Source organism: Salmo salar, chromosome ssa03 (assembly GCF_905237065.1).
Source record: "Salmo salar chromosome ssa03, Ssal_v3.1, whole genome shotgun sequence".
Taxonomy (NCBI): domain Eukaryota; kingdom Metazoa; phylum Chordata; class Actinopteri; order Salmoniformes; family Salmonidae; genus Salmo; species Salmo salar.
In genome coordinates, this window is record NC_059444.1 from 81,093,742 (window position 1) to 81,109,404 (window position 15,663).

General features: G+C 44.1%; 1 protein-coding gene across 5 annotated transcripts in view; it reads left to right on the plus strand.

The window, feature by feature from the left end:
- LOC106606600 (trinucleotide repeat-containing gene 6C protein) overlaps positions 1-15,663 on the plus strand; it is a 136,856-nt gene that overhangs the window by 12,947 nt on the left and 108,246 nt on the right. For all 5 annotated transcript variants that reach the window (XM_045715582.1, XM_045715587.1, XM_045715581.1 and 2 more), the window contains exon 3: positions 7,060-7,106. In XM_045715582.1, coding sequence (XP_045571538.1) covers positions 7,060-7,106 — 47 coding nt within the window. The remainder of the gene's footprint in view (positions 1-7,059; positions 7,107-15,663) is intronic.

Here is a 15,663-nt window from a genome sequence, read left to right on the forward strand (position 1 = left end):
CCCCTCTCTACCCCTTCCCTCTATACCCCTTCCTCTATACCCTTCCCTCTATACCCTTCCCTCTATACCCCTCTCTAACCCTTCCTCTCTAACCCTTCCCTCTATACCCCTCTCTACCCCTTCCCTCTCATACCCCTTCCCTCTATACCCCTCTCTAACCCTTCCCTCTCTACCCCTTCCCTCTATACCCCTCTCTAACCCTTCCCTCTATACCCCTCTCTACCCCTTCCCTCTCTACCCCTTCCCTCTATACCCCTTCATACCCCTTCCCTCTATACCCCTTCATACCCCTTCCCTCTATACCCCTTCCCTCTATACCCCTCTCTAACCCTTCCCTCTATACCCCTCTCGACCCCTTCCCTCTATACCCCTCTCTAACCCTTCCCTCTCTAACCCTTCCCTCTATACCCCTCTCTAACCCTTCCCTCTATACCTCCCTCTCTACCCCTTCCCTCTATACCCCTCTCTAACCCTTCCCTCTCTAACCCTTCCCTCTATACCCCTCTCTAACCCTTCCCTCTATACCCCTCTCTACCCCTTCCCTCTATACCCCTCTCTAACCCTTCCCTCTATACCCCTCTCTAACCCTTCCCTCTATACCCCTTCATACCCCTTCCCTCTATACCCCTTCATACCCCTTCCCTCTATACCCCTCTCTAACCCTTCCCTCTCTACCCCTTCCCTCTATACCCCTTCCCTCTATACCCCTTCCCTCTATACCCCTTCCCTCTCTACCCCTTCCCTCTATACCCCTCTCTAACCCTTCCCTCTCTACCCCTTCCCTCTATACCCCTCTCTAACCCTTCCCTCTCTACCCCTTCCCTCTATACCCCTCTCTACCCCTTCCCTCTATACCCTGAACTACCTCGGGGGAAGGGGGTAGACAGGGAGTTATTTTGTGGTGGTTGACTAATTAGATTGATTAGAGCTGAGCTGGCGTTGGAGACAGAGAGACAGGAAGAGGAAATGGAGACAGATGACCCTGTCCAGTATGGCTGCTGCTGCTACGCCACAGGAATGACAATATGTCTACTCTGTGGTAGGAATGACAATATGTCTACTCTGTGGTAGGAATGGCAATATGTCTACTCTGTGGTAGGAATGACAATATGTCTACTCTGTGGTAGGAATGGCAATATGTCTACTCTGTGGTAGGAATGACAATATGTCTACTCTGTGGTAGGAATGGCAATATGTCTACTCTGTGGTAGGAATGACAATATGTCTACTCTGTGGTAGGAATGGCAATATGTCTACTCTGTGGTAGGAATGACAATATGTCTACTCTGTGGTAGGAATGACAATATGTCTACTCTGTGGTAGGAATGGCAATATGTCTACTCTGTGGTAGGAATGACAATATGTCTACTCTGTGGTAGGAATGACAATATGTCTACTCTGTGGTAGGAATGACAATATGTCTACTCTGTGGTAGGAATGACAATATGTCTACTCTGTGGTAGGAATGGCAATATGTCTACTCTGTGGTAGGAATGACAATAAATTCCTTTGCTCTCTGTCTTGCGGTCTCTCTGTCAGTCATTGTTGTATTCTGACTGCAGGACAGCGTTATAAGTCATTGTTGTATTCTGACTGCAGGACAGCGTTATAAGTCATTGTTGTATTCTGACTGTAGGACAGTGTTATAAGTCATTGTTGTATTCTGACTGCAGGACAGCGTTATAAGTCATTGTTGTATTCTGACTGCAGGACAGCGTTAGAAGTCATTGTTGTATTCTGACTGCAGGACAGCGTTATAAGTCATTGTTGTATTCTGACTGTAGGACAGCGTTATAAGTCATTGTTGTATTCTGACTGCAGGACAGCGTTATAAGTCATTGTTGTATTCTGACTGCAGGACAGCGTTATAAGTCATTGTTGTATTCTGACTATAGGACAGCGTTATCTGTCTGAACAAAGCAGTTAACCTTGGCCATCATTGAAAATAAGAATTTGTTCTTAACTGACTTGCCTAGTTAAATAAAGGTAAAATAAAATAAATAGAGAGAGAGAGAAGGGTTCAGTGATAAACACTATATACACTGTAGCTGTCAGTCACTCACTCTGCCTACTGGATAACAACTGTCTGTCACAAATTCTATCTCACTGAGTGTAAACCACTGGGGAGCAGACAGCTGAGGGCCTCAGACTGCTAGGTTCTTTCCAACCACAAGATGCATAGCAGTTGTTATGCCTATCAGGGACAATTGAAAGATAACAAACATGTAACACATCTAACAGCCCAAACCTGTTATTCATCCATTACCTACCGATGGACTTCACATGATCTAAGTTGTAATAAAAGTTTTGGAAACTCAGCCCTGCCCAGGACAACTGACCGTGTGTACTGGCAAGGCTGGTTGCCCTGGAAACAGCCCCTTCCTCAGCCCGACCACAATTGCATCTCACTGGAGGTTTGATGGAGCAGAGAGGATCATGGGCATCTGAGATCTTGTTGGTTCCTAATCTTGTTTCTGGGGGGCCTGTCTTTGTGTTGCACAGCGTGGGCAGAGGGAATGTGGTTTTAATGGTGGATTTAGACACAGAGGAATCATTCCAATGTCAGACCCCTGAGCTCTAATTTTTTATTTCACCTTTATTTAACCAGGTAGGCTAGTTGAGAACAAGTTCTCATTTACAATTGCAACCTTGCCAAGATAAAGCAAAGCAGTTCGACACATACAACAGCACAGAGTTACACATGGAGTAAAACAAAAAAATAAGTCTATATACAATGTGAGCAAATGAGGTGAGATAAGGGAGGTAAAGGCAAAAAAGGCCATGGTGGCGAAGTAAATACAATATAGCAAGTAAAACACTGGAATGGTAGATTTGTAGTGGAAGAAAGTGCAATGTAGAAATAAATAATGGGGTGCAAAGGAGCCTAATGATTTACGTTTGAAATTAGATTCCTGAGGAGAACAAAATGTGAATATGTGTTGTCGTGTGTGTTGTCAGTGTGTGTGCGTGCGTGTGTGATTTGTTGATCATATTTCTGTCCCCAACTCATTCCGGCTCTCTTCATCCCTCTGTCCCTCCTTTCACTCATCCTCCTTTCCCTGGATCATGCTACCAATGCCACTCTATTGGTGTCACAACAACAGGTTCTGGAAAGGAATCTTTATGAATCTCTCTCTGAACCTCACAGAAACGATTTAACACCTCTGTTATGAGGAGGGAATAGACCCTGTCACAGAGAATGGTAAATCCAGGTGGAAAGAAGGAGAGAGTTTGAGATAAATGGAGAGAATAGAAGAGGACCGTCAGTGGCTTGCCTATAGAGAGTGACTTAGCAGATGTGATTGTGCTCCAGTCCCCTAATGGCAGAGCTGTGATATAAATCCAAATCTGCTCTTTAGAGCTCTAATTCATCTCAGTTCTGATTTAATAAAGGACCTCAACCTCCCATGAATCCCTATCAATAAGGGCTCTACAGCCTCAGCCATGCTGCTCATTAACACAGAGGGTGACGTGTGTACTCACACTCTCTCTCTCTCTCTCTCTCTCTCTCTCTCTCTCTCTCTCTCGGACACGGACACACACGGACACACGAGGAGAAGAATTAAGCAACACAGCATGCTTTATCCTTGCTAAAAAAAAGACTTGGTTGTCAAAGTTGAAATAGCTTTCCTTGGCTTGAAGTAATCAAAACATGTTTGGCTGGTGAGATCTAATAGTCTGCCTTCTCATAAATATGTTTTTTAAATACAGCTTTACATATTTTATTAAATCATTGAAGGTTGGACTGCTTCTCCAGGCCAGTCCATTTGACTTCTCTACAGCCGCTACTTGTACAGAAGAGAAGACGATATTGTCCATTTTAAATGTCCTTCATCCTTTTCCTTCCACCCAGTGCATTGTCTGGGTGTCAAGTAAGTATTAAAGGAGAGCATGACACTGATCTAAAGTCAGTTTTGCATAGCCTACTTTCCCCAAATACTAACCATAACATTAAAGGAAAACTCCACCCAAAAACTATCTTTTGGTATTTGTTTCATTGGTTTTGGACATAGTCCCAAAAATGTTTTGCTTGTCAGCAATCAAGTTTTCAAGACACGTAACTTTCAAAATACAGAAATCATCTGCATGTGATGCATTTTGCATTATATTATTCTGTGTTTTGCACCACATGATGCACAACGCATCATACGGAGATTATTTCTGTATTTTGAAAGATCGGTTTTCCTATAAGGGCAGAAAAGCTGAACCTGAAAACAATACTGACCCTGAATCAGTTTTCTAGAGGCAACATCAACCTTTTAACATTTAGGTTCTATCTGTTGGCTGGTTATTGGTCAGAATGCAGTCACTGATGGGGTGAAACGGTGATAAGCCCTGTCTGGGTTGGCCTGCCTGAGACCATGACCCCTAATCTCTGACCTCTGTTAGTGCTCCCTGGGGAGTCTGGGTTGGAGGTGAGACGTGTGTCAGCAGTAGAAGCTAATGACTGGACTGTCAGAGAGAGGGGGAGAGAAAAAGCGCTGGGGAGAGACAAGAAGGGGAGGAGGAAAGATATTAACCCTTATGTTGTCTTAAGGGTAAAAAATGTTATGTTTAACAGCAGAGAAAATCCCCTAAATTATATTTTTTCAACTTGAAATTTGATTACTTTTCCTGGAGTGACCCCAACATTAGAAAAAGTTAAACATCATCTTTGTTCATATTTCCATGAAAGCCGTACACCACCAGGGTACAAAGATTGTCTTAGGGTCATTTTTGACCTGGCAGTTATAAAATCATTTACACACCACAAAGACACACACATACACACACACACACACACACACACACACACACACACACACACACACAATGAGAAATTGAGATTATGTGTGCTACTGATTGAACTCAGCTAGCAGCTCCTGAAAAGGAAGATCACCATGGTTGGCACAGTTAGAAAGAACAAGCCTGAGCTCCCACCTACACTCTTCTCAACAAGAGGGAGAGAGGCCTTCTCATTAAAGTTTGCCTTCACCCCCACCACCACTCTAGTTTCTTACCTCCCAAAGAGAAACAAGAATGTGGTCCTCCTGAGCACACTGCACAAAATGGCTGAGATCAGTGATCGTGAGGACAGGAAGCCAGCCATCATCCATGACTACAACCACAACAAAGGAGGCATGGACAACCTGGACAAGGTGATTGGAACTTACAGCTGCAGGAGGATGACTGCCCGCAGGACCCTGGTCATCTTCCATAATATCATTGATGTGTCCCTCATACAATGCCTTTGTGATATGGAACAAGATCAACCCTACCTGGATGCCTGATAAGCGGAACAAGAGGAGGGTGTTCCTGGAGCAGCTGTGAAAGGCACTTGTAACCCCACACATTCAAAGAAGGGAGTACCTCCCCCCGCACAGCAGCCTCTGCAGCGCTTGTGAAAGCTGTTCAGGGGGCTGAATCTTGTCCTGATCCACCTGAGGCTGCAGCTGGGGCAGGAAGAGGAAGAGATGGCAATTCTGCCCCCCAAAGAAGGACTGTAAAACAATTACTATGAGCTGCACATGTGAGAAATACATCTGCAAAGTCTATGCACACACACTTGCATACTGTCCTACATGTGCTAATTACATTTACATTTTACATTTTAGTCATTTAGCAGATGCTCTTATCCAGAGCGACTTACAGTAGTGAGTGCATACATTTCATTTCATGCATTTTTCTTTTTGTTGTTAGAGTAGATTGATTTATGTTCTTCGCGTTTTTGTTTTGTATCTATTATCTTATTTTATTCTTATTTATTGTTGTTGTTTAGACACCTTGTGGGTGGGGGAAATTGTTTTAAAAAATGGGAGAAGTCTAGTATTTTATAGTCTAGTATTTCACTATGCTGCCAAAAAAGTTCAAGAAGGTTATTGTTTCTCTTCAATAAAACGCATTCAATACTATTTTTTTCACATTTCTACTACTTTGTTAGGCTATACAAGTGCTATGTCTTGCTAAAAAAAAACATGTTTACACCTATGCAGTACCTTTTAGCAATAATAATAATAATAATAAACTACTTTAGTAAAGAAAACAATTATGACAGGTGTGTTGTAATAAAAATGAGTGGCATCCACTGATTAAATGCAGTCTTTCGCCACTGTGAAGAGAGAAAACCCAGATATTCACAAAGTTTGTGATGAATGACAAGTTGTTTATTCATGCAAAATAGATTTGGGGTTTAAAATTCAATTACGCTTCTTTATTTTAGGGGTTTAGTGAAGGTGGGTCATTTTTTACCCTTAGGACAAGGGGAGTATACAGAATGTTAAGACTACGCAAGGGTTAAAAGAAAATGTGTCACTGAAGTGGTCTGATTATCCTCTCAGGCCTCATCCCCTCTCTATCACCCGGAGTTAGCTAGCTAGTCTTATCTCGTTAGCCAGATTCTCTGCTAAATGGATTGTTGGATGTCGTTAGCATAAACTCTCTGTGGCCATGTGGAATAGTGTGGACAGTGACTCATGGACAGTGTGTGAAGTGACAGAGAGAAGGGTGGAAAAAGTCCATTTAATTTAGATGCATTGTGCTCAAACTGATGTTTTAGGTCAAATTATCATTGTCCTCAAATGATTTGAAGCGATGCCACCATGTCTGGTAACAAGCAGTGTAAAGAAAAGAGTCCCTGCTGTTGAATGAGTCCATACCTTAATCCCAGAGAAGAAAGAGTGAAGGGCCACCATTGCTTTTATCCCTCTCTCCTCTCCTCAGTCTCCCTCTGTCCTCATCTATTAATGAACTCGAATCCTCTTAAGAGCAGAAGCCTGAGGATGTGTTACTACCTAGCCTAGTGTCTATGAAGTACAGAGTCCCAAAGACCTTTTCATTTATTTAAACACTTTTCTGTTTTTTGTCCCTTCTTTCTATCTTCTCTCTCTGTCTCTCTCCCTCTTTCTTTCTTTCTTTCATTCATTCATTCATTCATTCATTCATTCATTCATTCATTCATTCATTCATTCATTCATTCATTCTTTCCTTCTCTCCTATTTCATTCATTGTTTCTTTCATTGTTTCTTTCTCTCTTTTTCTCTTAATCTATCTCTCTCTCTTTCCCCCTCTCCCTCTCTGCAGTTACTACTGGTGAGAGTCACTTTTGAAGGAGTGGACCACACTATCAGGTTAGTTAGTTCTTGTTGAAAAGATACACATTGTTGTGCTCAAGGTTCTATTCACTCCAATAGAACACACCAGTTGTGTCTATATTGTTCACACATGGCAGATGGATGATACTGTAGCTAGCCTGATTCCAGATCTGTTGGCGCAGCGGCGTAACAAGGGGTTGACAAGCGAACACAAACAGATCTGGGATTTGGCTAGAATACACACCTGGGGGCCTACTGAATCTTATGTGATGCTGATTAGATTTACTTGAGCAGTAGCTTAAAACTTCTTTGGGATAGGGGGCGGTATTTTCACGTCCGGATGAAAAGCGTGCCCAAAGTAAACTGCCTGTTTCTCAGGCCCAGAAGCTAGGATATGCATATAATTAGTAGATCTGGATAGAAAACACTCTGAAGTTTCTAAAACTGTTAGAATAATGTCTGTGAGTATAACAGAACTGATTTGGTAGGCGAAACCCCGAGCACAATCCATCCAGGAAAAAACATTTTATTTTAGCTCATTGTGTTTTCCACTAGGTTTCATTGGGAATCCTGATTTATAAGGGCCCTGGTTGCAATTCCTATGGCTTCCACTAGATGTCAACAGTCTTTAGAAATTAGTTGATGTTTTTCTTTTGAGGAATGAAGAAGTACGGCTGTAAATTGTTAATGTCACTGTGAAGGGCTGAAGTCTTTTATTGTGCGTACACGTGGTATTGTTTTTCGGTATTGAAAACAGATTATCCCGTCTTAAATTTGATAGATTATTTATGTTTTAGGATACCTGAGGAAGGATTAGGAACGTTGTTTGAAATGTTTGGACCAAGTTTACAGGTAATTTATTAGATACTTTGTAGGCATGTTGGGCGAGTTGAAACCGGTGTATTTCTGAATCAAACGCGCCAAATAAATTGACATTTCTGGGACATAAAGAAGGACATTATCGAACAAAAGGACCATTTGTGATGTTTCTGGGACATTTTGGAGTGCCAACAGAAGAAGATCTTCAAAGGTAAGGCATATATTATATGGCTATTTCTGACTTTCGTGTCGCAACTCACTGGTTGAACATGATTTGTTATGCATTTGTGTGATAATCACATGGTTTGCTTTCGCCGTAAAGCCTTTTTGAAATCTGACACCTTGGCTGGATTAACAACAAGTTAAGCTTTATATTGATGTATTGCACTTGTGATATCATGAAAGTTTAATATTTATAGTAATTTAATTTGAATTTGGCGCTCTGCCATTTCACCGGATGTTGGCCAGGTGGGACGATACTGTCCCACTGATTTGCAAGAAGTTTTAACACCCCTACTCATACAAACCAACTAGTGAATCATACACTGGAATTATACATATTGGGATGTGATTAAAAGATTGGGGCTGGCCTGTCTGTCTGCCTGCGATGGTTGGCATCGCCTACTCTTCCTAATACTGAAAGATTGGGGCTGGCCTGTCTGTCTGCCTGCGATGGTTGGCATCCCCTACTCTTCCTAATACTGAAAGATTGGGGCTGGCCTGTCTGTCTGCCTGCGGTGGTTGGCATCCCCTACTCTTCCTAATACTGAAAGATTGGGGCTGGCCTGTCTGTCTGCCTGCGGTGGTTGGCATCGCCCTACTCTCCCTAATACTGAATGAGATTGGGGCTGGCCTGTCTGCCTGCGGTGGTTGGCATCCCCTACTCTTCCTAATACTGAAAGATTGGGGCTGGCCTGTCTGCCTGCGGTGGTTGGCATCCCCTACTCTTCCTAATACTGAAAGATTGGGGCTGGCCTGTCTGCCTGCGGTGGTTGGCATCGCCCGCTCTCTCCCTCATACTGGATGAGATTTATTCACCCTGGATTGACTGCTGCATGTAGACCCTCCCCCTGTACCACTCCACCATTCTCTCCTCAACTGCTGCATGTAAACCCTCCCCTGTACCACTCCACCATTCTCTCCTCTACTGCTGCATGTAGACCCTCCCCCTGTACCACTCCACCATTCTCTCCTCTACTGCTGCATGTAGACCCTCCCCCTGTACCACTCCACCATTCTCTCCTCTACTGCTGCATGTAGACCCTCCCCCTGTACCACTCCACCATTCTCTCCTCTACTGCTGCATGTAGACCCTCCCCCTGTACCACTCCACCATTCTCTCCTCTACTGCTGCATGTAGACCCTCCCCCTGTACCACTCCACCATTCTCTCCTCTACTGCTGCATGTAGACCCTCCCCCTGTACCACTCCACCATTCTCTCCTCTACTGCTGCATGTAGACCCTCCCCTGTACCACTCCACCATTCTCTCCTCTACTGCTGCATGTAGACCCTCCCCCTGTACCACTCCACCATTCTCTCCTCTACTGCTGCATGTAGACCCTCCCCTGTACCACTCCACCATTCTCTCCTCTACTGCTGCATGTAGACCCTCCCCCTGTACCACTCCACCATTCTCTCCTCTACTGCTGCATGTAGACCCTCCCCCTGTACCACTCCACCATTCTCTCCTCTACTGCTGCATGTAGACCCTCCCCCTGTACCACTCCACCATTCTCTCCTCTACTGCTGCATGTAGACCCTCCCCTGTACCACTCCACCATTCTCTCCTCTACTGCTGCATGTAGACCCTCCCCTGTACCACTCCACCATTCTCTCCTCTACTGCTGCATGTAGACCCTCCCCCTGTACCACTCCACCATTCTCTCCTCTACTGCTGCATGTAGACCCTCCCCCTGTACCACTCCACCATTCTCTCCTCTACTGCTGCATGTAGACCCTCCCCCTGTACCACTCCACCATTCTCTCCTCTACTGCTGCATGTAGACCCTCCCCCTGTACCACTCCACCATTCTCTCCTCTACTGCTGCATGTAGACCCTCCCCCTGTACCACTCCACCATTCTCTCCTCTACTGCTGCATGTAGACCCTCCCCTGTACCACTCCACCATTCTCTCCTCTACTGCTGCATGTAGACCCTCCCCCTGTACCACTCCACCATTCTCTCCTCTACTGCTGCATGTAGACCCTCCCCCTGTACCGCTCCACCATTCTCTCCTCTACTGCTGCATGTAGACCCTCCCCCTGTACCACTCCACCATTCTCTCCTCTACTGCTGCATGTAGACCCACCTTCCTTCTGTTGGTTTGTCTGTCTTTCTGCCTGCGTACAGTTAGTGTACTGTAGATGTGCTTTTAATATGACTGGTCAATGTCCTATTTGAGATCATGAATGGCAACATAAGTTCAATGGTACAGAGTCCCTGAAGGGAGGTGTGTATGACATCCATGGGGATGTCCACACTGATTTTGTCTGATCTGCCTCTAGCCCTCACTTTGGCTCTTACACACACACACACACACACACACACACACACACACACACACACACACACACACACACACACACACACACACACACACATTGCCAGCCCCCCTAAAACACACACAGACCCTCCCCCCCTCCTCCCACAAACTCTTCAAGGCTATCAGTCTGCCTGCGGGTCAGAGCTCTACCTCTCCCTAGAGGCGATACTGCTTGGTTTTATTGCCTGCATCGATCGTCAGTCTGCCCGTGCAGGGGGATCAATATGTGGATTAGAACAGAGTACCTCTCACCACCACCTCCACTACACACCCTGTCTCACTCCTCCCCAGTATCACCTAACCACAATCACACTGTCTACCAGGGGAGACTAGGGGTTGGGGATGACTGGCGTGAAGGGAGGTTGGGAGAGGTGTTGTGTGTGTGTGTGTGTGTGTGTGTGTGTGTGTGTGTGTGTGTGTGTGTGTGTGTGTGTGTGTGTGTGTGTGTGTGTGTGTGTGTGTGTGTGTGTGTGTGTGTGTGTGTGTCCATCACACACTGACTGCATCCAGAGGAATTGTATTCTAATGAAGGCAGACAGTCTCTCCCTGTCAGCTCTGCCGGATTACACTCAGCCTTGCATTTAACTTGTCTCCCTCGTCTCTCTCACACACACACACACACACTGAACACCCTCCTCTCCCAGCTCCCTCCCCTCTCCTATCCCCCTTTCTCCCCTCCTCCTCTTTCCCAGCCTGTTTGCCCCTGTCTTAACACTACAACACTCTATCAACATATCTACTGTCATTGACATTTTCCATTTGCCAGGCCCTACAGTGGGGGGAAAAAAGTATTTGATCCCCTGCTGATTTTGTACGTTTGCCCACTGACAAAGAAAGGATCAGTCTATAATTTTAATGGTAGGTTTATTTGAACAGTGAGAGACAGAAATAACAACAAAAGTATCCAGAAAAACGCATGTCAAAAATTTTATAAATTGATTTGCCTTTTAATGAGGGAAATAAGTATTTGACCCCCTCTCAATCAGAAAGATTTCTGGCTCCCAGGTGTCTTTTATACAGATAACGAGCTGAGATTAGGAGCACACTATTAAAGGGAGTGCTCCTAACCGCAGCTTGTTACCTGTAAAAAAGACACCTGTCCACAGAAGCAATCAATCAGATTCCAAACTCTCCAGCATGGCCAAGACCAAAGAGCTCTCCAAGGATGTCAGGGACAAGATTGTAGACCTACACAAGGCTGGAATGGGCTACAAGACCATCACCAAGCAGCTTGGTGAGAAGGTGACAACATTTGGTGCGATTATTTGCAAATGGAAGAAACACAAAAGAACTGTCAATATCCCTTGGCCTGGGGCTCCATGTAAGATCTCACCTCGTGGAGTTGCAATGATCATGAGAACGGTGAGGAATATGCCCAGAACTACACGGGAGGATCTTGTCAATGATCTCAAGGCAGCTGGGATCATAGTCACCAAGAAAACAATTGGTAACACACTACGCCGTGAAGGACTAAAATCCTGCAGCGCCCGCAAGGTCCCCTTGCTCAAGAAAGCACATATACATGCCCGTCTGAAGTTTGCCAATGAACATCTGAATGACTCCAAGGACAACTGGTGAAAGTATTGTGGTCAGATGAGACCAAAATGAAGCTCTTTGGCATCAACTCAACTCACCGTGTTTGGAGGAGGAGGAATGCTGCCTATGACCCCCAAGAACACCGTCTCCACCGTCAAACATGGAGGTGGAAACATTATGCTCTGGGGGTGTTTTTCTGCTAAGGGGACAGGACAACTTCACCGCATCAAAGGGACGATGGACGGGGCCATGTACCGTCAAATCTTGGGCGAGAACCTCCTTCCCTCAGCCAGGGCATTGAAAATAGGTCGTGGATGGGTATTCCAGCATGACAATGACCCAAAACACACGGCCAAGGCAACAAAGGAGTGGCTCAAGAAGAAGCACATTAAGGTCCTGGAGTGGCCTAGCCAGTCTCCAGGCCTTAATCCCATAGAAAATCTGTGGAGGGAGCTGAAAGTTCGAGTTTCCAAACGTCAGCCTCGAAACCTTAATGACTTGGAGAAGATCTGCAAAGAGGAGTGGGACAAAATCCCTCCTGAGATGTGTGCAAACCTGGTGGCCAACTACAAGAAACGTCTGACCTCTGTGATTGCCAACAAGGGTTTTGCCACCAAGTACTAAGTCATGTTTTGAAGAGGGGTCAAATACTTATTTCCCTCATTAAAATGCAAATAATTTTATAACATTTTTGACATGCGTTTTTCTGGATTTTTGTTGTTGTTATTCTGTCTCTCACTGTTCAAATAAACCTACCATTAAAATTATAGACTGATAATGTCTTTGTAAGTGGGCAAACGTACAAAATCAGCAGGGGATCAAATACTTTTTCCCCCCCACTGTATATCTTCTTGCTATGCTGTTGCCTTGGTAACGATTGGCGGGGAGCCTCAGCTGGTGGAGTGAGCCAGTTGCCCTGTGGGCCGGGCCGTCTAGTCTGCTGCCCGCTCCAAACCTGACAGAAGCACAGTGGGCCTTTTACAGCAGATTTAATAAGGCAAATAATCAGATCGCCCGTAGCCAGTAATAACGCCTTAATTCAATTTGGGGTTAATTCATTATTGCCCGGTGAGCTACTTAGCGGTGAACAAAAATATGCAAATACCAAAATATTCAGTTCTTGCTACAATACATCTGTTTACTGTTATTTTAGGCAAATGGTTATTCTAATGAGATATTTTAATGGTTATTAAATTAATCTTATTTCGGTTTTACAATAAACACAACTATTAAAAAACAAATATGGAAAAGTAACATCAACTTATTTTATAGCATCAAGTCCACCCAGGTTATTTAATGATTTCTTAGGCTTTTTATATCTTCTCCCACTTCCCTTCTCTTCAAGTGAAATCTTTGCAATCTCTCGTTTTAGCTGAATTAGAGCCACTTTGAGTGGTATTGAGTGGGCTGAAGGCTAATGAACGGGAGACCTGTGTTTAACTGTTTTTATCGTGTTCCTGCTGAATACAGTTTAACTGTTTGTGTTCCTGATGGAGACAGTTTAACTGTTTATCGTGTTCCTGATGGAGACAGTTTAACTGTTTGTGTTCCTGATGAGACAGTTTAACTGTTTGTGTTCCTGATGAGACAGTTTAACTGTTTATCGTGTTCCTGATGGAGACAGTTTAACTGTTTGTGTTCCTGATGGAGATAGTTCCACTGTGTGTTCCTGATGGAGCCATTTTAACTGTTTATCGTGTTCCTGATGGAGACAGTTTAACTGTTTGTGTTCCTGATGGAGATAGTTCCACTGTGTGTTCCTGATGGAACCATTTTAACTGTTTATAGTGTTCCTGATGGAGACAGTTTAACTGTTTATAGTGTTCCTGATGGAGACAGTTTAACTGTTTATCGTGTTCCTGATGGAGACAGTTTAACTGTTTATCGTGTTTCTGATGGAGACAGTTTAACTGTTTATAGTGTTCCTGATGGAGATAGTTTAACTGTTTATAGTGTTCCTGATGGAGACAGTTTAACTGTTTATAGTGTTCCTGATGGAGACAGTTTAACTGTTTATCGTGTTTCTGATGGAGACAGTTTAACTGTTTATCGTGTTTCTGATGGAGACAGTTTAACTGTTTATCGTGTTCCTGATGGAGACATTTTATCGTGTTCCTGATGGAGATAGTTCAACTGTTTGTGTTCCTGATGGAGACAGTTTAACTGTTTATAGTGTTCCTGATGGAGACAGGTTAACTGTTTATAGTGTTACTGATGGAGACAGTTTAACTGTTTATCGTGTTCCTGAAGGAGACAGTTTAATTGTTTAATGTGTGTTCCTGATGGAGATAGTTGAACTGTTTATAGTGTTCCTGATCGAGATAGTTTAACTGTTTATAGTGTTCCTGAAGGAGATTGTTTAATGTGTGTTCCTGTTGGACATAGTTGAACTGTTTATCGTGTTCCTGATGGAGACATTTTATCGTGTTCCTGATGGAGATAGTTTAACTGTTTATAGTGTTCCTGTTGGAGATAGTTTAACTGTTTATAGTGGTCCTGATGGAGATAGTTTAACTGTTTATAGTGGTCCTGATGGAGACAGTTTAACTGTTTATAGTGTTCCTGTTGGAGATAGTTTAACTGTTTATAGTGTTCCTGACGGAGATAGTTTACCTGTTTATAGTGTTCCTGATGGAGATAGTTTAGTTGTTTGATGTGTGTTCCTGATCGAGATAGTTTAACTGTTTATCATGTTCCTGATTGAGGTAGTCTAACTGTTTATCACGTATGTGTATGAATCTCCTGCAGCCGACAATTCCTCCACCCATTCCCCTGATCTTTCAGTTTGGCTTCTGAATCAACTGTCATCTCCTCTTTGATGACATAACAATCACACGGAATGAAGATGGGGGGAATCATTCATTTCATGTTGAGATGTGAATAATTTGGAAGAGGCAATGGCTATATTCCATATATGGGTCAAAACAATATTCTGGTGTGTTTCAGGTTTCCGATCTTTCTCTCTCGTTGAACTCTGCAGTGTAGGCAGAGAACACAGACACAGAGGATGCCTCCTAAATGGCACCCTATTCCCTAAAGTAGTGCTCTACATTGTGCATAGTGTGCCATTAGGAACACACCCAGAGGCTGTCCCTTTGGCTCTTAAGGCTTGGGAGCTCTTTAGACCCCAAGAACAAAAACACTCCCAAGAAAACCCTGTGCTAGCCCCTTTAACCAGCAGCACCACATGAACACACTGCAACCGACACACACACACACACACACACACACACACACACACACACACACACACACACACACACACACACACACACACACACACACACACACACACACACACACACACACACGCACACACACACACACACACACACACACACACACACACAGTTTTAATCAGTTCCTCTTGGTACACACACTCCCTACCAGCCCCTCAAATGAAGACATCAATGCTATGTGTAACTGAAAGAGAGGAAGGAGGAGTGAGGGGAGGTGTGCATGTAATAAGAAAAGAATGATCTGGATGTTTGAAATTGTAATGAGATTTCAATCAGTTTCTGTGTGAATTGACTAACTTCTAACAACACTTCCATGCTAGCGTGCACACACACACACACACACACACACACACACACACACACACACACACACACACACACACACACACACACACACACACAGACAGACAGACAGACAGACAGACAGACAGACAGACAGACAGACAGACAGACA